The sequence below is a fragment of the Schistocerca nitens genome, chromosome 3, assembly GCF_023898315.1.
Source record: "Schistocerca nitens isolate TAMUIC-IGC-003100 chromosome 3, iqSchNite1.1, whole genome shotgun sequence".
In the NCBI taxonomy this organism is placed as follows: domain Eukaryota; kingdom Metazoa; phylum Arthropoda; class Insecta; order Orthoptera; family Acrididae; genus Schistocerca; species Schistocerca nitens.
In genome coordinates, this window is record NC_064616.1 from 497,703,722 (window position 1) to 497,726,018 (window position 22,297).

Below are 22,297 nucleotides of genomic sequence, written 5' to 3' on the forward strand. Positions count from 1 at the left end.
GTCTTCTCGCGGCTGTACATTCTCGTGAACACCACTGTCAACAGTCATGTACAATGGCTAAATTCCTGCTAAGCCTTTGTGCAATATCGCAGAAGGAACATCCAGCTTCTCGTAGCATAAAAACACGACCCAGTTCAAGTTCAGTGAGATGCTGCTAATGGCGTCTTTGCTCGTTAAAGGCATTTTTCCTTAGCTTCCTAGCTATAATATAAAGGGACCCATGACACTTTTATTTCAGAATTTTGCATGAAAAAGGGGTCAGTATTGAAACAGTTTTCAAATTTGTAGTCGTAATATTTTAGTCTTAAAACAATGTCAGCGCTCTTGTAAATATATGAGGAAAAAATTTCAGTGTTCTACTGTTAAAAATTACTGAGAAAAGATACACTCAAAACGGTCAGTTTAACATGACGTGGGTACCTTCTTCCCTTGAAGAGTTATTACAGTGAAGATTCAAAGGAAACGGTACACCTGCCTAATATTGTGTAGGTCCCTGTGACCACGCAGAGATGCCGCAAATGACATGGCATGGACTTGACTAATGTCTGAAATTGTGCTGGAGGGAATTGCTACTATGAATCAACCAGGGCTGTCCATAAGAGTTCGAGAGGGTGGAGATCTCTTGTGAACAGCACGTTTCAAAGGGGTTCCAGATATGCTCAATAATTTTCATATCTTCTGGGGAGTTTGGTAGCCAGAGGAAGTGTTTAAACTCTGATGAGCGTTCCTGGAGACACTCTGTAGCAAGTCTTCACGTGTGGTGTGTCGCATTGTCCTGTTGGAATGCCCAGGTCCGTCGCAATGCATAATGGACATGAATGGATGCTTACGTATGTGTCAGCTCTCAGAGTCGTATGTAGACGTATCAGGGGTCCCTTATCACTCCAACTGCACACGCGCCACACCATTACAAGTCTCCACCAGTTTGAACAGTCCCCTGCTGACAAGCACGGTCTATGGATTTATGAGATTGGCCCCATACCAGTGCAAGTCCATCTACTTGATACAACTTGAAAAGAGACTCGTCCGACCAGGCAACATGTTTTCAGTCATCAACACTCCAATGTCAGTGTTTACGGATCCAGACGAGTCTTAAAGCTTTGTGTCGTGTAGTCAACAAGGGTACGCGAGTAGGCCTTGAGCTCCGAAAACCCATATCGATGATCTTTCGTTAAATGGTTCGCATGCTGACACTTGTTGATGGCCGAGCACTGAAATCTGCAGCAATTTGCGGAAGGGTTGCACTTGTGTAACGTTGAACGATTGTCTTTAGTCGTCGTTGGTCCCGTTTTTGCAGGATCTTTTTCCGGCCGCAGCGATGTCGGAGATATGATGTTTTTCCGGATTCCTGAGTTTCACTGTACACTCATGAAATGGTCGTACGGGAAAATCCCCACTTCCTTGCTACCTCGGAGATGCTGTGTCCCATCGCTCGTGCGCCGACTACAACACCATATTCAAACTCACTTGAATATTGATAACCTGTCATTGTAACAGCAGTAACCGATCTAACAACTGCGCCAGACACTTGTCTTACATAGGCGTTGGCGACCGCTGCGCCGTATTCTGCCTGTTTACATATCTCTGTAGTTGAATACGCATGCCTATACCAGTTTCTTTGGCACGTCAGTGTATTTCCCAATGCTGTTTCCGAGAGTAACAGTGATGCAAGTTCTGTACTTCTGTTCTCCGTTTCATTTTACAGCTCTGGTCTGTTTTCTTTATATGTTTTAAATACACTGCCGGAACAAAAATTAGTACAATTAGTACACATGGAAAGTGTTGTCGATTTTGATCCGATGGCGGCATATGCCACCTGGGGGCTAGTAGATGTACTGATACTGGATTTAATGTCATCCTCTAGCAGATAACGTATTGACTTAGCTAGCAGAGCGTCATCTGTGTCTACCCTTTCATATGGATTGCTTTCAGGCAGAAGGCTCTTTGTGGTGCACATGTGAAGCAAGCAAGCAACCCAACCGCGGAGACACACGCGTACTTCCTTCAGCCAACTAAGCGAATCAGAAAGTGGTTTAATTGTGGCCTGCCGACCCGCGGCATGCCACACAAGTAGAACGCGCTGTATCAGTAGTACAGCGATGCTCGTATCAACGGTCACATGAATATTCTGACACCTGTACGTGAGGTTCTATACGTCCACGCACCACAGACTCCCGCCGGGGTCGTCGTACTCCAAGGGCAGCAGTGGCAGATCGTACAGCTGCCATAACATTGATAAGACGCCTTGTAAGCCCAATTGTGTCAGCATGAAGTGTTGCGAACCGGTTATTAGCAGTGGGCCTAGGGGCACACATAGCTGTAGCCCGTCTTCCACTCACGCCACAGTATCGTTGTGCAAGGCTCGACTGGTACCGTCGGAAGATTGCTTGGGATATGGAATGGCGAGCCGTGGTCTTCAGCGATGAAAGCAGGTCTGCCTGCACGCAAGTGATCGTCGCTATCCCGAGAGTGCATTCGACCTAGACACAACGGCCACGACCGAGGCCTCATGGTCCCAGCTGCGATAAGCTGTAACTGCCGCACACCTCAGGTGTTTCTGGAGGGGACGCTAACCTGCGCTCGGTACGTGCAGAATGTTGTTATACCGATTCTTTTGGCGTTATTGCAAAAGGAAGATGATGTTTTGTTACAACAGGATAATGCTTGCCCACATACTGCCCCTGAAGCTGAAAGCGCTCTGCAAAACATGCAGAAACTTCCCTGACTAACGCGATCTCCGTACTTGTCTCCAATCGAGCACGTTTCGGATACGATGGGACGAGAAGTGACTGGTGCGACTCGTCAGCCAACAACTCTTAGAGAATTACGTGAGCAGGTCGAGCAGGTGTGGCATAGCGTATCGCAGGTCAGTGTTCGCCATCTGCACTATCAACTGGATGCCCGAGTGACCTCCTCCATTTCCGCCCTTGGAGGCTACACCAGTGTTGCAGCATGGGTCTATATTTGAAACCTCAGAACTGCTTGTGCTACTGGTCTGAAAATGTAATTATTTCAGGTACTCCAGATGCACTCATGCGCAACAATAAATCTTGAGTGAATTGAAATCATGTAATAGTGTGTATTAACTTCTTTCCTGCAGTGTATATACACTGGTTTTCCTATATTTCTCATTTCACTCTCAACGAGTATCACACGTTTTCACACGCGAAAGAGATGACGAATAACCTCATTTCACCATACTAATCGAGAGATGCTATATTATTGTCGCTGGTCACTTGTTCACCGTTTTGGTTTTATCCTGTGTGGCACTACTTCCAAATATTTAGTGTGAGTTTGTGTGCTGCTTCTGATGGTGGAAATTGTTGGTGTGTGTGTGTGTGTGTGTGTGTGTGTGAATGAGAGAGAGAGAGAGAGAGAGAGCAAGAGAGGGAGAAAGAGAAAGATAGAGAGAGATGGGAGGGAGTTGGAAAGGCACGTTGTTTTTGGTAAGCGGCTTTGTGTAATTCATTAAGTGCACTAAATAGCGTTTTACTGGATGCGCTTATGTATTTCTCTTTACATTTTCTTCTGATTTATGTGTATAGAAATTCTCGTCTGCTATTAGTTTCTGGTTTTCATTAGCGCCACACTGGTCCAAAAGCCGGTGAGCGGCGGCAATGACGTAGCATCTCTCGGTGAGTCTCGCGACATAAGATTTTTCTTCATCTATTTCTTGTGTATTAAAATGAGAGATACGAGATGAGAATGAAATGAGAAAGATGGAGAAAACAGTGATTTTAATTACAGCCAAAAAAGAAATACACCAAAGATGTACAACACATCGAAAAACTTAATTACTGTCTATTAAATAGCAACTTAGATACAAACTGACATTAGACTGATATTATGTTGAAATATTTCTTTACATGATACATTTTTACGGAATAATTCTGAATATAACTATTTTTCCCGTGTAACACTGTGACAAAATTAACTAATTGCGCAAGTAATTCAAGCTTACAGGATTACAAACATTGAATAACGATATAAGATATTCTCAGGATATCATATTTAGTGAAATCTGTTTCAGATTTCAAGTTTTGTGCTGGTTGTAGACTTGAAAACAGACTTCTATATTCCACGGGCAGTTTGTAATTAATTCCATTATCTCAGAACGCCCACTGATCGACTAGGAGTTTCACCTTATCACTAGTTCCTCTCCATATCTTAAAAACTCCGCAGACGTTCTCCAACGACGCTGCAAGCCCAGAGCCATTGCAATGAGTGAGCGAAACTTCAGTTCTCCATTCCTGCCGTACATGTTCACGGAAGAGCAGAGGGCAACATGAATGCAAACTGTCAAGGATTTCATTAATAGTTTTATTGGCACCTGTGACCGAGATTCGTCCTTTCTGAAAACCACAGATTAGTGCTTCCTGTTCAGTCCGAAACACGACAGGAGTGTATTAGAGTCGCAGTGCATAGTACACCGTATAACATTTCGAAGGACAACCGAAGGCCAGATTACAAATGAAACCTTCACTGAGAGCTTCTAGCAGACTTAACTTCATAACCATTACTTATAGGCTAAGTAAAACATGCAATGGTTGGTGTACTGGCCTCTCTTTCGTCTCCGGCCGGGGTGGCCGAGCGGTTCTAGGCGCTACAGTGTGGAACCGCGCGACCGCTTCGGTCGCAGGTTCGAATTCTGCCTCGGGCATGGGTGTGTGTGATGTCCTTAGGTTAGTTAGATTTAAGTAGTTCTAAGTTCTAGGGGACTGATAACCTCAGAAGTTAAGTGCCATATTGCTGAGAGCCATTTGAACCATTTGAACCTTCTGGACACACCTCCCTAAAACAATGTTAGAAGATGACATTTAAACATGAAATTACACACTATGTTATGTAGCCGATTGCAAGAGAATCAGGTAATCGTTGAGTGAGCTTTATCTCCAGAATCTCCTAAAGCTAGAACGAGTATACCACGCTAAATTCTTTTTCGCCACGTGCAAGGATGGAGGATGGAATTACCAGAAGGGTACACAAGGACAATGAAATTTACTAGTGTGTGAGGGACTTGGTCTGGGTAAAGGAGGTGCCAAAGTAACTGTAAGTAAGTGCTATATAAAACGTACTTTACACCCATATTAACATCTGAATCTGAGACCTGGGGAATGACAAGAAGACAGGAATGTAAAGTCGAATCTTCGGGAATGAAATCCCTGAGAAATATATTCGGGAAAACGAGGAGATACAGAGTGAGAAATAACATGATAGGAAGGTAATAGGAGTAGAAAAGTTGAGTGATAGACTTGAGAGGAGTTGAATACAATGATTTTGACATTTTAAGAGAATTTACGATGGCAGGATCTCAAAACGAATCATGGTAGCCAAGTCTGAGGGCAAGAGGGAAACCCATAGCGAAATTTATTGATTCGGTCGAGACTAGTTTAGCAAGAAGGAATATGGCCTGGAAACAAACAGTCACAAAAGAACAATTGGTGAAAGTGGAGAAGTACTATAAACGTCCCTACCTGTCCTGAGGCTGGATAATGTTGAACTGAAGACGAAGACGACTCATTCATACCCTAGGAACGTTGCTCACACAGGTTTTTTTTTTTTTCTTTTGTAATTGAAGTTATAGCATCCGTTGTCTCTCTAGTGCACAGCGTTCCACGATCGCGTCTCTATTCAGCTGGGTGGTTAAACGTTGCAGTAGGGCTATCTCACTGAGGATATACTGTGTACGGTGGCCGAACGTTATTACTAGATATACCGCATTGTGCGATATCCGAGAAATTATTTACAGGCAAGTGTGCAGCGAATGTCATGACGGGGTGCTCCTTAACCGACTCTGAACGGCGGCTGATATTGGTACTAGACGCTTGAGTCATGGTATATAAAAGATTACACAAGAACTCGGATTTCCGAGATAAAAATTGTGTAGGATGGATCTAAAATATGGAAAAGACAATGTCTCTACGTACATTAAGTGGCACACACAACGACCAGAAGTGCCTGTCAAGTGGAATTCGCGTCGCCCCTGCAGTTCCATACGAGCCGATCGACTGAAAGTTGGATTACCGCTGATTTGAACGTGGTGTTTCAAGAATACATTTCTGCCAGAACTGTACTGAGACAAAAGCACCCCATACTCTTTAGCAGCCGGCAGGAGTGGCCGAGCGGTTCTAGGCGCTACAGTCTGGAACCGCGCGACGGCTACGGTCGCAGGTTTGAATCCTGCCTCGGGCATGGATGTGTGTGATGTCCTTAGGTTAGTTAGGTTCAAGTAGTTCTAAGTTCTAGGGGACTGATGACCTCAGAAGTTAAGTCCCATAGTGCTCAGAGTCATTTTAGCCACTCTTTAGCAGCTGATGACCGACTCGTGTCCCGGTGCTCCCACAACATTTGGCGATATATAGTAGCTGACATTGCAGGTACGTAGCTCAACAATTATGGGACTATTCGCACAGACCATCTCCCCGTTTGGGATCCATGTTTTAGTGCTTTATGTCAACATTTATACTCTTCAACATTGCCCAAAGTACGTTCATCGTGCTAGTGATTGACACTTCTTACCGTTCTGTTCACGGAAGGATCGTGAAAGAAATGATTGTACGATGCCTATTCGAAAGAAAAAGCCGTTTAGTTACAGTTAAATGTTTGCAGCTCTGAATGAGGTTGCAGGAGTACAGTAACATGTGTCGTTTTTTAGGATGTCATAAATGTAACAATTGTTGCTTAATAATCATCTGGCTTTTAGCGATAGCAGACAACATTGACTTACAAAATCGTTACTCAGAGTGCTCAGGAGTTTTGCCTACCATATGGGGCAGGTATGCTGTGTTAGTGAAATGCCAGACAATGGTGTCAAGATTTAACAAGGGGCCGTATGAATGAGCACGAGAAACAAGTGGATTCACGGTTTTGCTAGCACTGTTCGAAGAAGTCGTCGTCAACGTCGCTGCCACTGGTCACCTGGTGCCTCCGGTCTTCCGGTTGACCGTTGTTGGAAGATATCGCCACTGCCAGGCGTAATCTAACCGCCTTAATACCGGGAATCGCCGCCCCACTGAAGCCGGTTAAAGGAATCTCCCCCGTCGTCGTAGTCGTCACCATAGTCGCTACCGCCCGCCTCTTCCACATTGTTCCACCCAGACGTGTTACACGAAGAACGACGTGGGACCGTAGCACCGTCTCATGTACAAGCAGTTCAATTACAGCCACTGCCCTCACATCGTTGTATTTTACATCCTCCCATCCCTCTCTGCTTTCCTCAGTGTATAAAGCGTTAACTGCTATAGCCGTGTACTTAATACAGGCATCGACACCAGGCACCGGCACGCTACTCTTCGAATATTCCAGCAGCGGCGACCTGTGGTGGGCCCCATGAGTTGTATTCACGGAGAACTATCTGCCGCGCCGTCTACCGGAGGGCATGTTTACGTGCATGTTCTCAACTATTGTTCACTTGTATGTGGATCAAGATTTATCATTGATTCAGTGTGGCCGTAGTGTTGACGACAGAAATGACTATGAATAAGGTTCTCACTTCCACGTGCTCAGTTTGTTTAGTGCCTCCTTCGGTTCTTCTGTCCATGGAGGCAGTGCTTCAATCTCTCCTCGAGTAGCAGCAGGCTCTGGCGGTTGCTACCTCGAACCTGTCGGGAGCATTGACTAGGGAGGCTTTCACGCCGACGTCTTACCCGCCGCCATTTCTCACTTACGTGGATGCGGCCGAGGACTAAAAGGCTTACGATAAGCGGCTGTGGCAACACCTGATGTCACTGATACAAACATACGTAACGGTTTGTTTCTTTCTTGTATTTATGCTCGGATTTACCAATTGTTGTGCCAGCTAGCCCCGCTCCAGGGACCCGCGTCGCTTCTGTTCGACAGAAAGTGTTGGTTCACCGTAAATGCCAAATTGTAAAGTTCTGTCGTTGTCCATAAGTACTACCGCGCTTGGGCGGTCGAACTCCTGTCGCAGATTGCTACCGATGTTCATCACGACTCCCGTGCCATCATTCGGTTGGCTCCTGACAAGGAGGTGCGTCAACACGCACTAGAAGTCATCTTTGGCAGAAGTGTTAAATATTGCTCAATCTTTCGAGGTATCTCGTGATGCTGGTGACCAGATTGAGGCTTGGTGTGACACCGTCTCGGTAGCTCCTGCTGCTGGCCGTCAGACATCAACATGCCAAAAACGACAGCAACGGCAGTGCTCCGCCGAGCGCCCGTCTTCCCCATACTGTTTCGCGCAACGTTTGGGCCGCGTGATCTAAGCACTGAGCGACGTGCAACAACTGTAGGAAAAAAGACATACAGCGTCTGCGGGTCGTCCTCAGTCCCTTCCTGTAGAAATGGTCACGTGTGTCAGTTGCCTCTAATGCTTAAGAATCATAACAAAAAACTATTTATCGCAGTGCGAGTGATGGGCAAATTCCCCCACTACAAGTGGAAATGGGTGCAGCCATGATTTTATTGAACGTACAAACTTCTGTGGATTTGGGATCTCCGTCGTAGTCTCCAGTTACTCGACATTTGGTGAGTTACAACAAGTAGCATATTCAAATTTTGGGGCAGTTTACGCTGCCCAACTTATATAAATTGTTGTTCGTTGCTTGACATTTTGGTAGTAGATAATGCTGGTATCTCAAATTTGTTCGGTCTGGATGCTTTCAGTACTTTTGGTTTTTCCATTCGTCCCTTTTGTCGGATGGTTTAGGTTGGGCCACTAATTTTGAAGTCCACATTACTCTGAAACATATTGGGCGGCCGCGCTTTTCCCTTTCGCGCCGTATTCAAGTGGTTTTGTGTGATCAAGTGAAATTAGAATTGGACAGTCTATTACATCGAGTAAGTTGTTTACGTCTCGTGACTGTTAAGAAACCGACTCGTCAGCTTCGCCTTTGAGCTGGCTTTAAAGTTTCAGTTAACGCTCAATCTATTATTGACACCCACCCTTTGCTCCATCCGGACGAGTTATTGGCTAAACACGCTAGCAGAAAGCTTTTCTTCAAAACTGATTTATCTGAAGCCATCTTACAGGTTCCGTAGGATGAGGATTGTAAACAGTTCCGTGTAATTAACACGAGCCGCGGGTTGTAGCTACATCAGCACCTCTCGTTCGGTGTGGCTAGCGCCCCCGGCAATTTTTCAGCGTTTCTTGGAACGACTGATGTTGTCCATTCCAGAGTCCATCAATTACCTCGATGACGTCGTCGTGATGAGTTCATCCATGGAAGAGCATTTACGTAACTTACGTTCCTTGTTCATGGTCTTACATACTGCAGAGTGGAAATGCAACTTGACCAAGTCAGCTTTTTGAAACATGACCGAGCGAGGTGACGCATTGGTTAGCACACTAGACTCGCATTCGGGAAGACGATGGTTCAAACCCGCGTCCGGCCATCCTGATTTAGGTTTTCCGAGATTCCCCTAAATTGCTTTAGGCAAATTCTGGGATCTTCCCATTGAAAAGGCACGGCCGATTTCCTTCCGCATCCTTCCCTGATCAGAGCGTGTTCTCCGTCTCTAATGACCTTGTTGTCTGCGGGACGTTAAACATTAATCTCTCCTGTCTCCTCAAACATTCGTATTGTAGTTGGAGTTTGAGATTTCTTGGAAAGGTGTTAATCCTCCATGTTATCATATCGCTACAGTCACAGTTCTGCCTCGCACTACAAATGTCAATGAACCTAAGGAATTTTAGGTAAAATTGCTTACTACTACAGATTTACGCCGGGAGAGGCAGTGTTGGCCCATTCCCTCCATGAGTTGTAGCACAAGAACGTTCTTTTTCAATGGACGTCGGTCTGAGAGTGCGTGTTCTCGCTTTTGAGATCTAATTTACATTCTTCTCCTTCTCTGGCTACTTTCCATCATGGTCACCTTCTGGTTTTGGCTAGATGCCTCTCATCTTGTGTTCACTGGTCGTCAGTAACTGCTGGTACCAGTACATGTATTGCTTCTGTGTTTGTGTCTATGTTCTCATCTATTGTTCACTTGCATGTTAATTGTGGTTGTGCGTTTGTTTCTCTTACAGCATAATGTAACCAGAACTTTGAAATTTTCAGCCGCAAGAGCAAAAGAAGCAATAGATTCTCCCACAGCGTCAGAGTCCGGCCCATCATCAGGGTCCGGCCCATCATCAGGATCTGGCCCATCATCAGGGTCCAGCCCATCGTCAGGGTCCAGTCCTTCATCAGCGTCCGGCCCTTTGTCAGCATCCGGCCCTTCGTCACCGTCCGGTACTTCCTCAGTGACATTGCGACCACCGGTGGCATCACAGGCATCACACAATGGTCTGTATGTCAGGAGAGTTTACCAAAAATAGAAAAAGCTTTAGATTTAAACCTGAATTTTGATATAAGGGTTTTTGAGGTCGCTGATTAGAAACTTCATAACATAGTTTCAAAATTCAAAATGACAAGTAATGTTTATAATATTTTGAAAACTGTTAACATACCAGCTATTATGTAATAATATGTACTCTTTAAAAAATCTAAATCAGAAAACATCATAAAAATCACCCGCTCAGGTGTCGGGATAGTTTTCAAGATTCAAATCAAAGTCCGTATCATACTTATCAGGAATTTGTAAAAAAAAATTCATACTCATCATCAGGAAAAAGCAAAAGCTCGTGGGCGTCCGTTGACAAATTTTTACTGTTTCTGGGTTTAATTTTGCTCATGCTCAAAACAAGTGGATCTGAAGATACCGGGAAGCAACGTTACACATCTTCCATTGAATTTGTGCTTGAATTTTTCCAGGATAACCCTGCAAGATATTTGTTTTGGCCTTACTTCCAGTTTCCTGAGAAATTTCATATAACTGACCTTCTTGCAATATTCTTGATTCTGTTGTCTAGGCACCGTGCAGTAGGACTTTATGAACTGTCATATACATGTAATACCAAGGGAACTTGTCTACGTAAACTTTCACAGTATCACGACAATGGTTTTTTTAAATTTTTCGAAGCTCAAGTTATAGGCACATGGCACGACCTTCAAGATAACGCGAAACGGGAACGGAATCTTCGTCCAGCCCCAGGATTTGTGCAACACTGATGATTACTGAAAAAAATGACGAGCAGTGTTGCTGTCGTTGGAGTTCCTATACCCAGCCTTTCAGCGATCAACAAGAAGCCCTAGCTGCCTTTGAAACCCCTTGTGAATTGTTTTTTCCCTAATCTAAAAACGATTTTTGTCTTCCGGTGATCGCAACTGCCAAATATTTTACTCGCAAATTTATATCCAAGGTGAAGTAAACACTGAAAGCAACGAATGTAGGCATGTAAGGCTGATAATCCCTAACGTATATTGGAAACATGTATCACTATATTTTTTACAAAATCGAGATTATTAAAATGTTTAGACGTTGCTACACACTGGTAGAAACGCATGGATGATGTAAAAGTTCGCAGCAAAAACTATTTGGTAATGGATTATTATTACTTTACAATCGCAAATGATTTGAAACGAACTAGTGACACAATCTGATCGTCAATATATTTTTTGTCCTTTGAAGTAGACTCTGTGTTTCCATATAAAAATTGTAGCCTTGTTGGTCTACGAAAACGAAGTGACAAAGGCGTAGGATTTCTCCGTATCACTACCTTTTTTGTAACAGAATGTCTAGATGCTAGCTGCAACAGAACCAACGATGTAATATAAACATTAACGCCGTATCACTTCCATTAGTAAGTTTTGTTTCTGTTCGCTGTGCCGAAGAACTACCTAAATCCTATTCTTAAATCAACCTGACATTGAACATATAAAATACTTTCTGATGTGATTTAAGCGTATTTGTACTCTGACTTTGAAACGAGTTTCGATTATGTATATATCTGATAGGTGACACCGAATTTAGCTTCTACCATTTTTTCCTAAGTGGGTTAGATAAGAGCATTGTGTTTTTTCATTGAATTCCTAATAATCATGTACTAGTATTTAGATAACTTTACGTCGACGACTTCGGAAAATGCGTCATCAGCAGACGTTTTAATACTGTGTGTGTTGCTGATATTTTGACGCTGATTTTTATTTATCAGTCTGCAATGGTGACTATCAGGGTTTCATTGAGAATACTGGCAACTTTAGTGACAATGGAGTAACGAAGGCTCATTTGATTAGCCAGCGACAATTCCTGTTATAGGCTTGTCTTCTTTTGCTTCAATCTGTTTCTTAATTGAACTCCATATTTGGTCAACCATGCTTCTTCCATTCCGTGGATCTGGTTTCCATGTACTAGTTATCACTGTATTCGGATTGACAGATATTTTACAAAAACTATAAAAATTTAATGACACGTTAAAATAAATAATCTGGTGTATATACACTATGTGATCAAAAGTATCCGGACACCTGTCTGAAAATGACTTACAAGTTCGTGGCGCCCTCCATCGTTAATGGTGGAATGCGATATGATGTTTGCCCACCCTTATCCTTGATGACAGCTTCCGTTCTCGCAGGCATATGTTTAATGAGGTGCTAGAAGGTTTCTTGGGGAATGGCAGCCCATTCTTCAAGGAGTGCTGCACTGAGGAGAGGCTTCGATGTCGGTCGGTGAGTCCTCGTACGAAGTCGGCATTACAAAACATCCCAAAGGTGAAACTTCCTGACAGATCAAACTGTGTGTCGGACCGAGAGCCTAGGGACCGATGACCTCAGGAAGTTTCATACCAGGCACACTCCGCTGCAGAGTGAAAAATCTCATTCTGGAAACATCCCAAAGGTGTTCTGTGGGATTCAGGTCAGACTCTGTGCGATCCAGTCCATTATAGGAATGTCGTGTAGCCACTCCTCCACAGGCTGTGCATTATGGAGAGGTAGAAAGATGCAATCGCCATCTCCGAATTACTCTTCAACAATGGGAAGCAAGAAGGGGCTTAAAACATCATTGTAGGCCTGTGCTGTGACAGTGCCACGTAAAACAACAAGGGGTGCAAGCCCCCCTCCATGATAAACACGCCGTGCGGAGTGGCCGCGAGGTTAGAGGCGCTATGTCACGGATTGCGCGGCCCCTCCCGACGGAGGTTCGAGTCCTCCCTCGGGCATGGGTGTGTGTGTTGTTGTTAGCATAATTTAGTTTCAGTAGTGTGTAGGTCTAGGGACCGATGACCTCAGCAGTTTGGTCCCTTAGGAATTCACACACATTTGAACACTTTGGAAAAAACGACCACACCATAACACCACCGCCTCTGAATTCTGCTGATGGCACAACACATGCTGGTAGATAAGTTTCATCGGGCATTCGCCATACGCACACCCTGCCATCGGATCACGACATTGTTTACCGTGATTTGTCACTCCACACAACGTTTTTCCACTCTACAATCGTAAAATGATTACGTTCCTTACAGCAAGCGAGGCGTCGTTTGGCATTTACGGCGTGATATGTGGCTTATGAGACCCCGCTCGACCTTGAAAACCAAGTTTTATCACATTCCGCCTCACTGTCATAGTACTTGCATTAGACCCTGATGCAGTTTGCAATTCCTGTGTGATGGTCTGGATAGATGTCTGCCTATTTACACATTACAACCCTCTTCAACTGTCCGCGGTCTCTGTCAGTCAACAGACGAGGTCGGCCTGTATGCTTCTGTGTCCCTTCACGTTTCCACTTCACTATCACATCGGAAATGGTGGACCTAGGAATGTTTAGTAGTGTGGAAATCTCGTGTAGAGACGTATGGCACAAGTGAACCCAATCACCTGACCACGGTCGAAGTCTGTGAGTTCCACAGGGCACCCAATTCTGCTCTCTTACTATGTCTAATGACTACTGAGGTCGCTGATATGGAGTACCTGACAGTAGGTGGCAGCACAATGCGCCTAATATGAAAAACGTATGTTTTTTGGGGTATCCGGATACTTTTGATCAAATGCTGTATATAGAAACGATAAAGAAACGCAACAGTGTTCGTAGCAGTCGACGACATATCCTATCAAAACAACTGCCCAGTGTGCCTCGGCGTCGTGTATTACTAACGTCACAAGTAGAGACAGAGAAGGTCAGAAATTTCTTTCACGTTTCTACTACAAAGCAATACAAGTTAAAAGCGTCACGAAGGAAATTCATGAATAACGCTGAATACATATCTTTTTTTCTAATTTTAGGTTTACGAGAAAGAAAATTTTATAGTCACATATTTGACATGGATTTCTAGCACGCTGTAGTGCAAGTCAATGGAAACATGATACACGCTAAATTTTTCTACATACCTACACTGATACCCTCAATCAAACTGAACTCAGTAAAAAGCTACACACACTTCCAATAAGGGTGATATTTATGAATCATTACCTCTCGTTAACGCTGTGCCGAGAACAGTAACTTTGAGCTAACGTAGCGTCTCAGGTATCAAAGGTAGGCTACTTCTCTTTTGGAGTGATGTGCACTAGAGCCTCCTCTACAAGATTCTATAATAGTCAACTTATTCAGTGAGTATCACTTTTTTCAGATCCAGAGCACTGTGCATTGGCGGCATTGGCACCATCAGCGGCATCGGCACCATTGGCGGCAGCAGCAGCTGAACAGCCCAAGACATCAGCTGAACCACCACTACCGCCAATATCAACACAGCCAACAGCAGTTCTTCCGGATACAGCACCATTAGCACCAATGTCGCCAGCATCTGCACCATTAGCTGCAGTACCCAACGAACAGCTCATCGCCACCGCAGTGCCGTCATTGCCGTTTCCAGGTAACATTCGAATAGATACTTACCTCTTATCTTCCACTGCCCAACAAACCCCATCCCATATCCCTAGTAAGCCTCCGAAATGTAACACCGCACACGCCCATTTTTCAAAACGGCCAAAAATCTCAAACGATAAGTGGTTACAGATTACATGGTCACAACACCCACCCAGAATACTCCCTCCCAACCATCCATTAATAATCCAGCTACCGATATTTTTAACCAAATCTCCCAAACACATAAAGCTTTGTTATCAATATCAGAAGCCAAATTCCTAAACCCAAAGACTCACCTCCAAGAAATCTATAATTAAATACTCTATTTCAAAAGAATTCCCAGGAGAAACTCAGTTATCATAAAATTCACTGATTCCAATCCCATCAACAATCTACGCCAGTAAGTCTTCTATTTGTACCCATGCCACCTTCACCCTGCTGTCCCCTTGCAGGTCAAAACCAGATTTGCCTCATTGCCCACCGATCCTCATTGATGTTGTCAGTTAGGTGGACCCTGAGATCACCGTAGAAAGGTTGTGTGGAAATTAAATTCCAATCCCTACCTTGAAATTTGCATCATTTTGCACTCATAAGAACCACAGCCATGCTTATTTAGTCCTTTCACCGAATCAACAGACACCACTGGCCACCTAATCCATAACGGAACGTTCCTATGCCTCAAACGGTATGCAGCTGAACTGGGATTCGCCAGTCCTAATCCATCCGACGCCCCCATTGCCTACTGTATAATGATCACTTCACCAGTAAATGTAAGAACCCTCAGTCCTTCCCACCTGTCCACACTGACAACTTCCCAAAGACTGTTTTAATCCGAAATCTCTTCTCACCTGTAAAACATGCAACGAATCCTATCCCTTTTGTTCCAACATATGTACAACCAAAGCACCCATCAAAAAGAACAAACCAAGTTCACGGATCTTATCTTTTAGTACTCCAATCCATACTAACAGCTCCAAGTCAGATGTGCGTTAGTTTATAGATTACAGCTTATATAAAGAACGGACTGAACTTGCAGAATGTTTCTATATTGGAACATTGTCTCTGTTTCTCCTTTCAGGTGAAGATGCAGGCAGTGCTGATGTGGTGTTAGCGCAGGGATCTGACGAAGAACTGATTGTGGAATATACCGATTCCATACCATTGTTCGAGAGCGATACACATGATGTAAGTAACAGCACTGTAGCTGACACAACGTTGATACACTCACAAACGCCGTCTTGGTTGCGGTATCGATTGTCATGCGGATTGTGGAATTTTTTTAGAACTATGTCGGTATTCTTTAAGCAGTTATCCACAGTTTCCGGGGTAATGCTTCATTTACTCTTTACCAAACTATGTCCATCACATTGCACCTACAACGAAAGAGAAGTTCTTCAGGTATTTCGATCACGTAATTTACAGACTGCAGTACTAAATGTAAGGTAGTTGTGCATATTTGCATCCAAATATTTTCATGTTTTCAGTGGCCGTCTCTCCATGCGAGAACAGAATGTGGCTGAGTTAAGGATGTCATTTTATCGGACCTAGTGATTGTCAGGCAGCAAATTATAACTTTTATATAATTGTGTTACTGTTCTTTTTCCCCAGCATCTGGTTTCTCACTATAATTACATCTCCCTTCGACCCCCTCCACCACATTTAGCTTCCATGCTATGTTTTTCATTCTTGAGATTAAATTTCAAAGATCTTGGTTAATGTTCACGACCATCTACAAATCAGTCGGTTATTCGTGTATATCATGATATGGAGAATGATGTCACATATGTTTTCGTACTAAATTACCTTTCATACTCGTCATACCTGCTGTTATCGTTGCGGATAATGGTTTTCATTTGCGGCAATACTTTTCGTAAAAAGTTGTGTATGTCATCTCATAGCCTTTACCTACCACTGTTCTTGTACGGCATGCATCGGGTTCCGTTGCATCGTCCGGTAAAATGCCTACATTTTTACAGGGATCGGAGGCGGGATACGTTATTTTCAGTACCATCTAGTTCGAACAGTTTTTACGTTTGCGTAATGAGTGTATCGCCTATGTTGCACAATTTTCCAGATGTCAGCATTATTTGCTCCTTTTTGTTCATTCAGTATGTCCCGTGCTGTCCATTACGGCTGGACTTTAGATGTTACTAGTAGCATCCTATTGCTTAATATACATATTTTCTCACATTCTTTAAAATGCACATTTACTTCTAATACTCAATAACGTCTCGTTCCTACTACCGTCTAATCTTTTCTCGTAGTTCGTCCACTAGGAATCGATTAATCAAATGGTTCAAATGGTTCAAATGGCACTGAGCACTATGGGACTCAACTGCTGAGGTCATTAGTCCCCTAGAACTTAGAACTAGTTAAACCTAACTAACCTAAGGACATCACAAACATCCATGCCCGAGGCAGGATTCGAACCTGCGACCGTAGCGGTCTTGCGGCTCCAGACTGCAGCGCCTTTAACCGCACGGCCACTTCGGCCGGCGATTAATCAAATCTCACATACTAGTGGAAAATGAAAACGTGAGTTTGGGTACCGGGGGCTCTTATTCAAACTTCTTCACCTTGGGATACCAGCGTCACAAGTTCACCTCATCAGTGTCTACGTCGAGGGATGGACATTTTACGTGGGAGCTGCAAATACCTTGTTCACCGTTCGTCTAATTACTGCAGGCATGCCGCGGGGCTCTGTACTCGTACACCTCAGACGCACCGAAGATCGACATCGCACAGCTCGCTCTTTACGCAGACGATACGACGCTCTACAGCAGAAGTCTGAACGCCCATGTACTGCGACGTAGATTGCAACTCGCTGTCGACACACTTGCAGCACGGGGCGTCAATGATGTCTGCAGTTCAACGGCGCAAAAACGCCGTTCCTGTTGGTGGCCAGGCGCATCATCCCTGCACGCGTGTCACCGATTCTCATCGGTGGAAGTGCCGTCCCATGGCGTCTTACGGCACAATATCTCGGCGTCACCATCGACCGCCGCCTTACTTGGCACCCACACGTCCAGGTGGCGAAGAAAAAAGCCAGGGGCAGACTCACCAAACTCTACCCCTTGCTGATTTCGAACTCGAGGCTTCCCTCGCGGGTGGGCGTTACGCTGTACAAGGCTCTGCTCTGTCCTCTCCTTGGGTACTCTTTCGTCATTAGGTATTCGCTGCCGACACACACCTGAAAACACTTCAGACCGTGCAGAGTCGTGCCATTCGGCTGGCTCTGCAACTGCCATATGATTTTCCTGACACTCCACTTTATGACATGGCAGAAGTTCCTCAGCTTCGAGACCGTTTGAAAGTGACCACCTGCAACTAAGAACGTGTTGGACGGTCCCGCAACAGCAAGGTATACAGGCTGTGCTGCAAACTGCCGAGCAGCGTCACCACACGACGGCCGCATCTGCTTACTATTCAGGTAGCGCCGAAGAAACTGCGTGTAGGACAACGAGAATACAGTCCAGAACGAAGACGCCCAACACACCACAAGCGTGGAAGGCAAAGCAAGAATTTGCTGCGAACTGCAACATACGTCGGAGGGACAAGTGGTTTATCAGTTAAGTCCTCGAACTGGGCCAGTTGGATGCCCCTGCTGCTATATCAGTTCCGGCCAATGGATCTCTCGTTCTGCACTAATAATGGCAAACGGATCACAACACATCGGTAGAAATATCAAAAGACTGCTAGAAACACACACCTACATTACGATGAACTACTCCCCTGTACTTGTTCGGTATCGACGATAGGGTACGGTATTCATCATGTGATCCCAGCCGCCAGGACTTAAACTAGAGAGAACCATATGTCTGCCAGACTACGCCAGACCGTTTCTTAGGCATGGTTGAGAAATTGACACTACTTAAACAATACAGGATGTTCATTTTCACAGAAGACAATGAAATATCTCGAAAAATACGCATCAGATCCAGAAACGTTATAATTCCAATCTGCTTGTGTTGGAAGGGGCCATCCAACGATACCAAATTCGATCCCACCCCACCCCGTGCCTGGGCGGCGGGGGCAATTTTGAAATCTTCAGTGGTAACCCCAGCTTTTTATTGCAGATTACGATTCTACGGCAGAGTCTACATACGTTTTGCCCGAAGTATTTTCTTCGTTTCGCAACAGATGACGCTGTGATCGGAGGAGTAGAAAAGGGTACACAATCGTAATGTACGACATACTCTGCAATGGCCCTTGAATATCCCATGGCACATGGGACCCCACCTCCATGCTGCGAGGGTAGGACAGGCCAATATTTCATAACTTCTAATCTGAAACCCCAAATAACAGTCAGTCCACTGTGACCGTTGCTCACGTATCGTGCAGACGTAGAACAGATAGCGGCTCTAAACATTACAATACTTGCGCATTGTTTATTGCCTGCACACCTACCTACAATTCGGACAACAGATGTGCAAGTGAATGATGAATGTTGCAACCGCAGAAGAAAAGACTAATATGATCCTTATTTACAGAGAACGTAGGAGGAATGTTGAGGCTGATGTTGCCTTGTATGTCAAGCGTTTCCCTGAGAAAGCTCGCTGTCATTCGTTCTTTTACAAGGCTGTGGACGCCTTTATGTCTGATTGCAACGCACAGACCGGAAAAAGAAACGAAGCCACGTGTTACAGGAGATGCTAATGAAATAGCTACACTAGCGGTAGTGCACCACAACCCATGTGTAAGAGTCCGCCAATTATACCACGATTCCTGTATGTCCGTAGGTAGTATTGTCACAATACTACATCGTCATAAATAATATCCATACAACGTGTCATTGCTTGGAGAACTTCATGGCGCCGATTTCAATAACCGGGTAGTGTTATTTGAATAGGCGGGTCAGCAAATGCACACGACCCCCACATTCCTCGCCGAGGTATGATTTTCCGATGAGTCTACATTCACAAACCCTTGGCAGCGTTAACCGACATGACATACATTACCGTAGTGTAGACGATCCCCACTGGTTGGTTAGACACTGGACTCGGATTCGGGAGGACGACGGTTCAATCCCGCGTCCGGCCATCCTGATTTAGGTTTTCCGTGATTTCCCTAAATCGCTCTAGGCAAATGCCGGGATAGTTCCTTTCAAAGGGCACGGCCGACGTCCTTCCTCGTCCTTCCCTAATCCGATGAGACCGATGACCTCGCTGTCTGGTCTCCTTCCCCAAACAACCCAACCAAACAACCCCCCCACTGGTTACGGCAAGCTGACCATCAACACCCTTGATCGGTTAACGTATGGTGTGGCATCGAGCGGAACAAACGCATTGGTCCGTCCGTATTTTATTGACAGCACGTGAATCGACGCAAATATCGAACGTTTTTGGGATAGGAAGTACCGGTTCTGCTGCTGGATGTTGCGCTGGCCGTTAGACAAAGTATATGATTACGGTTGCCTAGCGCATTACGCAGTTGACGCACGGGAGGTATTACGCCATGTATACACTGGTCGGTGGTACGCCAGAGGTGACTGGAGATATTTAAAAGATAAAGCGTACTAGCAAGTGCCAAAAGATCGTGAAGGCATGGTCGACCGCATCAGAAACATATGTGCTGACATTCCCGCAGAGATGGTACTGTTGTCCTATGTTATTTGAAAAGCGGATAGCTAAGGGTATTGAACACATACTGTAATTGGAAAAGTACAGTAGCGTTCGCCTCGAGCCAGGGACACAGCGGCGTGTCGAGTAGTCCCCTGTTCGATATATCGGAGGAATACAACTTTGCGTATGGGGTTTACAATTAGCAGTTATTAAAGACTGGCCTGCCCTACCCTCGCAGCATGGAAGTGGGGTCACACGTGCCACTGGATGTTCAAGAGCCATTGAGTAGCATGTCATGTCATGAATTACGATTGTGTACTCATTTCTATTCCTCCAATTACAGCGCCATCAATGGCGAAACAAAGAAAATACTTCGGACAAAAAGTATTTAGAGTTTGCCATAGAATCGTAATCTGCAATAAAAAGCATGGGTTCCCACTAAAGATTTCAAAGTTGCCCTCGCCACCCGCGCACTGTGTGAGGTGGAATGTCGACTGTGGTATCGTTGGATGTCCTCCTCAGAGACAGACAAATTGGAATTCTAACCTTCTTTAATGCGATGTGTAGTTTCAGGGATATTTAAATGCCTTCAGTTGAAATGAACGCCTCCGATGCGAGCGACAATTATGGTGGCGCAAATGGCACTCCCTCCCCTTTCTCTCTTGATCAATCAGAAACAAGCTTGCCATCAAAAAATGGTTCAAATGGCTCTGAGCACTATGCGACTTAACTTCTGAGGTCATCAGTCGCCTAGAACTTAGAACTAATTAAACCTAACTAACCTAAGGACATAACACACATCCATGCCCGAGGCAGGATTCGAACCTGCGACCGTAGCGGTCGCTCGGCTCCAGACTGTAGCGCCCAGAACCGCACGGCCACTCTGGCCGGCAAAGCTTGCCATCCTCCACTCTCCTCTCCCAACAATCATGCTCTTGAAACTTGCATGGATGACTCCAGTTACAGCCAGGTAGCATCCCCAGGTTGAATGAAGCCTTATTACAATGTCTAAGCAAAATGAACCGTGCAATGTTATTGCTATATGCGAGATTGCTATAAGTCTTGTATAGTAATTACAGGACAGTCATGGTATGATCATTGGTATTAATGTAATTTCGACTGACCCATAGCTAAAGACACACGCTTGACAACTAGCACACTGCAATGTTTAAAAACTGGTTGCTGCGTAAACTTAACTTTGATTAATAGTAAGTATGCTTCAAATGTGGGCAGAACTCATATATGACAAGCAATAGTTCTGTGCGACGTCACTACAAGACTCGTAAATAAACTGACGAAAAGAAAGCTCAACGCCGGCAGCTGTGGTCGAGTGGTTCTAGGCGCTTCAGTCTGGCGCCGCGCGACTGCTATGGTCGCAGGTTCGAATCCTGCCTTGGGCACGTATGTGTGTGATGTCCTCAGGTTAATTACGTTCAAGTAGTTCTAAGTCTAGGGGACTGATGACCTCAGATGTCAAGTCCCATAGTGCTTACAGCCAGTTTTCAAAAAGCCCAACACCAAAATATAATTAATATATACCAATGAATTTTAGGAAATACATTAGTCTCGGTGGCATATTTAAGTGATTAACATTGCAAGATTTCACATTAGTGTAAACGCGAGATACAACACAGAAAATGTGAAATGCTGATACATTAATAAATGGTATAATCGCCAGAATGTTGAAAGCAAGCATGCAACCGTGCGTGTATTGTGTTCTACAGATGCAGCATGTCTGTTTGTGGGATGGGGTTCCATGTATGTGGCACTCGGTCGGTCAACACAGGGGCGGTTAATGCTGTTTGTGGATGACACTGGAACTGTCGTCCGATGATGTCCCATCTGTGTTCGACTGATGACATATCTGCTGATCGAGCAGCCACTTTCTGTACAGCACTTTGGGTTACAACAGTGTTATGTGAGCGAGCATTATTCTGTTGGAAAACACCCCCTCGTGTGCTGTTCATGAATGGCAGCGCAACAGGACGAATCACCAGACTGACGTACATATTTACAGTCTGGGAGCCTGGGATAACCACGAGAGTGCTCCCTCTGTGATACCAAACAGCATCCCAGTCCATAGCTCCAGGTGT

General features: G+C 44.8%; 1 protein-coding gene across 1 annotated transcript in view; it reads left to right on the top strand.

The window, feature by feature from the left end:
- LOC126248426 (uncharacterized) overlaps nucleotides 1-22,297 on the top strand; it is a 66,176-nt gene that overhangs the window by 35,672 nt on the left and 8,207 nt on the right. The window contains exons 2-4 of the mRNA XM_049949394.1: nucleotides 10,020-10,247; nucleotides 14,408-14,650; nucleotides 15,722-15,828. Coding sequence (XP_049805351.1) covers nucleotides 10,020-10,247; nucleotides 14,408-14,650; nucleotides 15,722-15,828 — 578 coding nt within the window. The remainder of the gene's footprint in view (nucleotides 1-10,019; nucleotides 10,248-14,407; nucleotides 14,651-15,721; nucleotides 15,829-22,297) is intronic.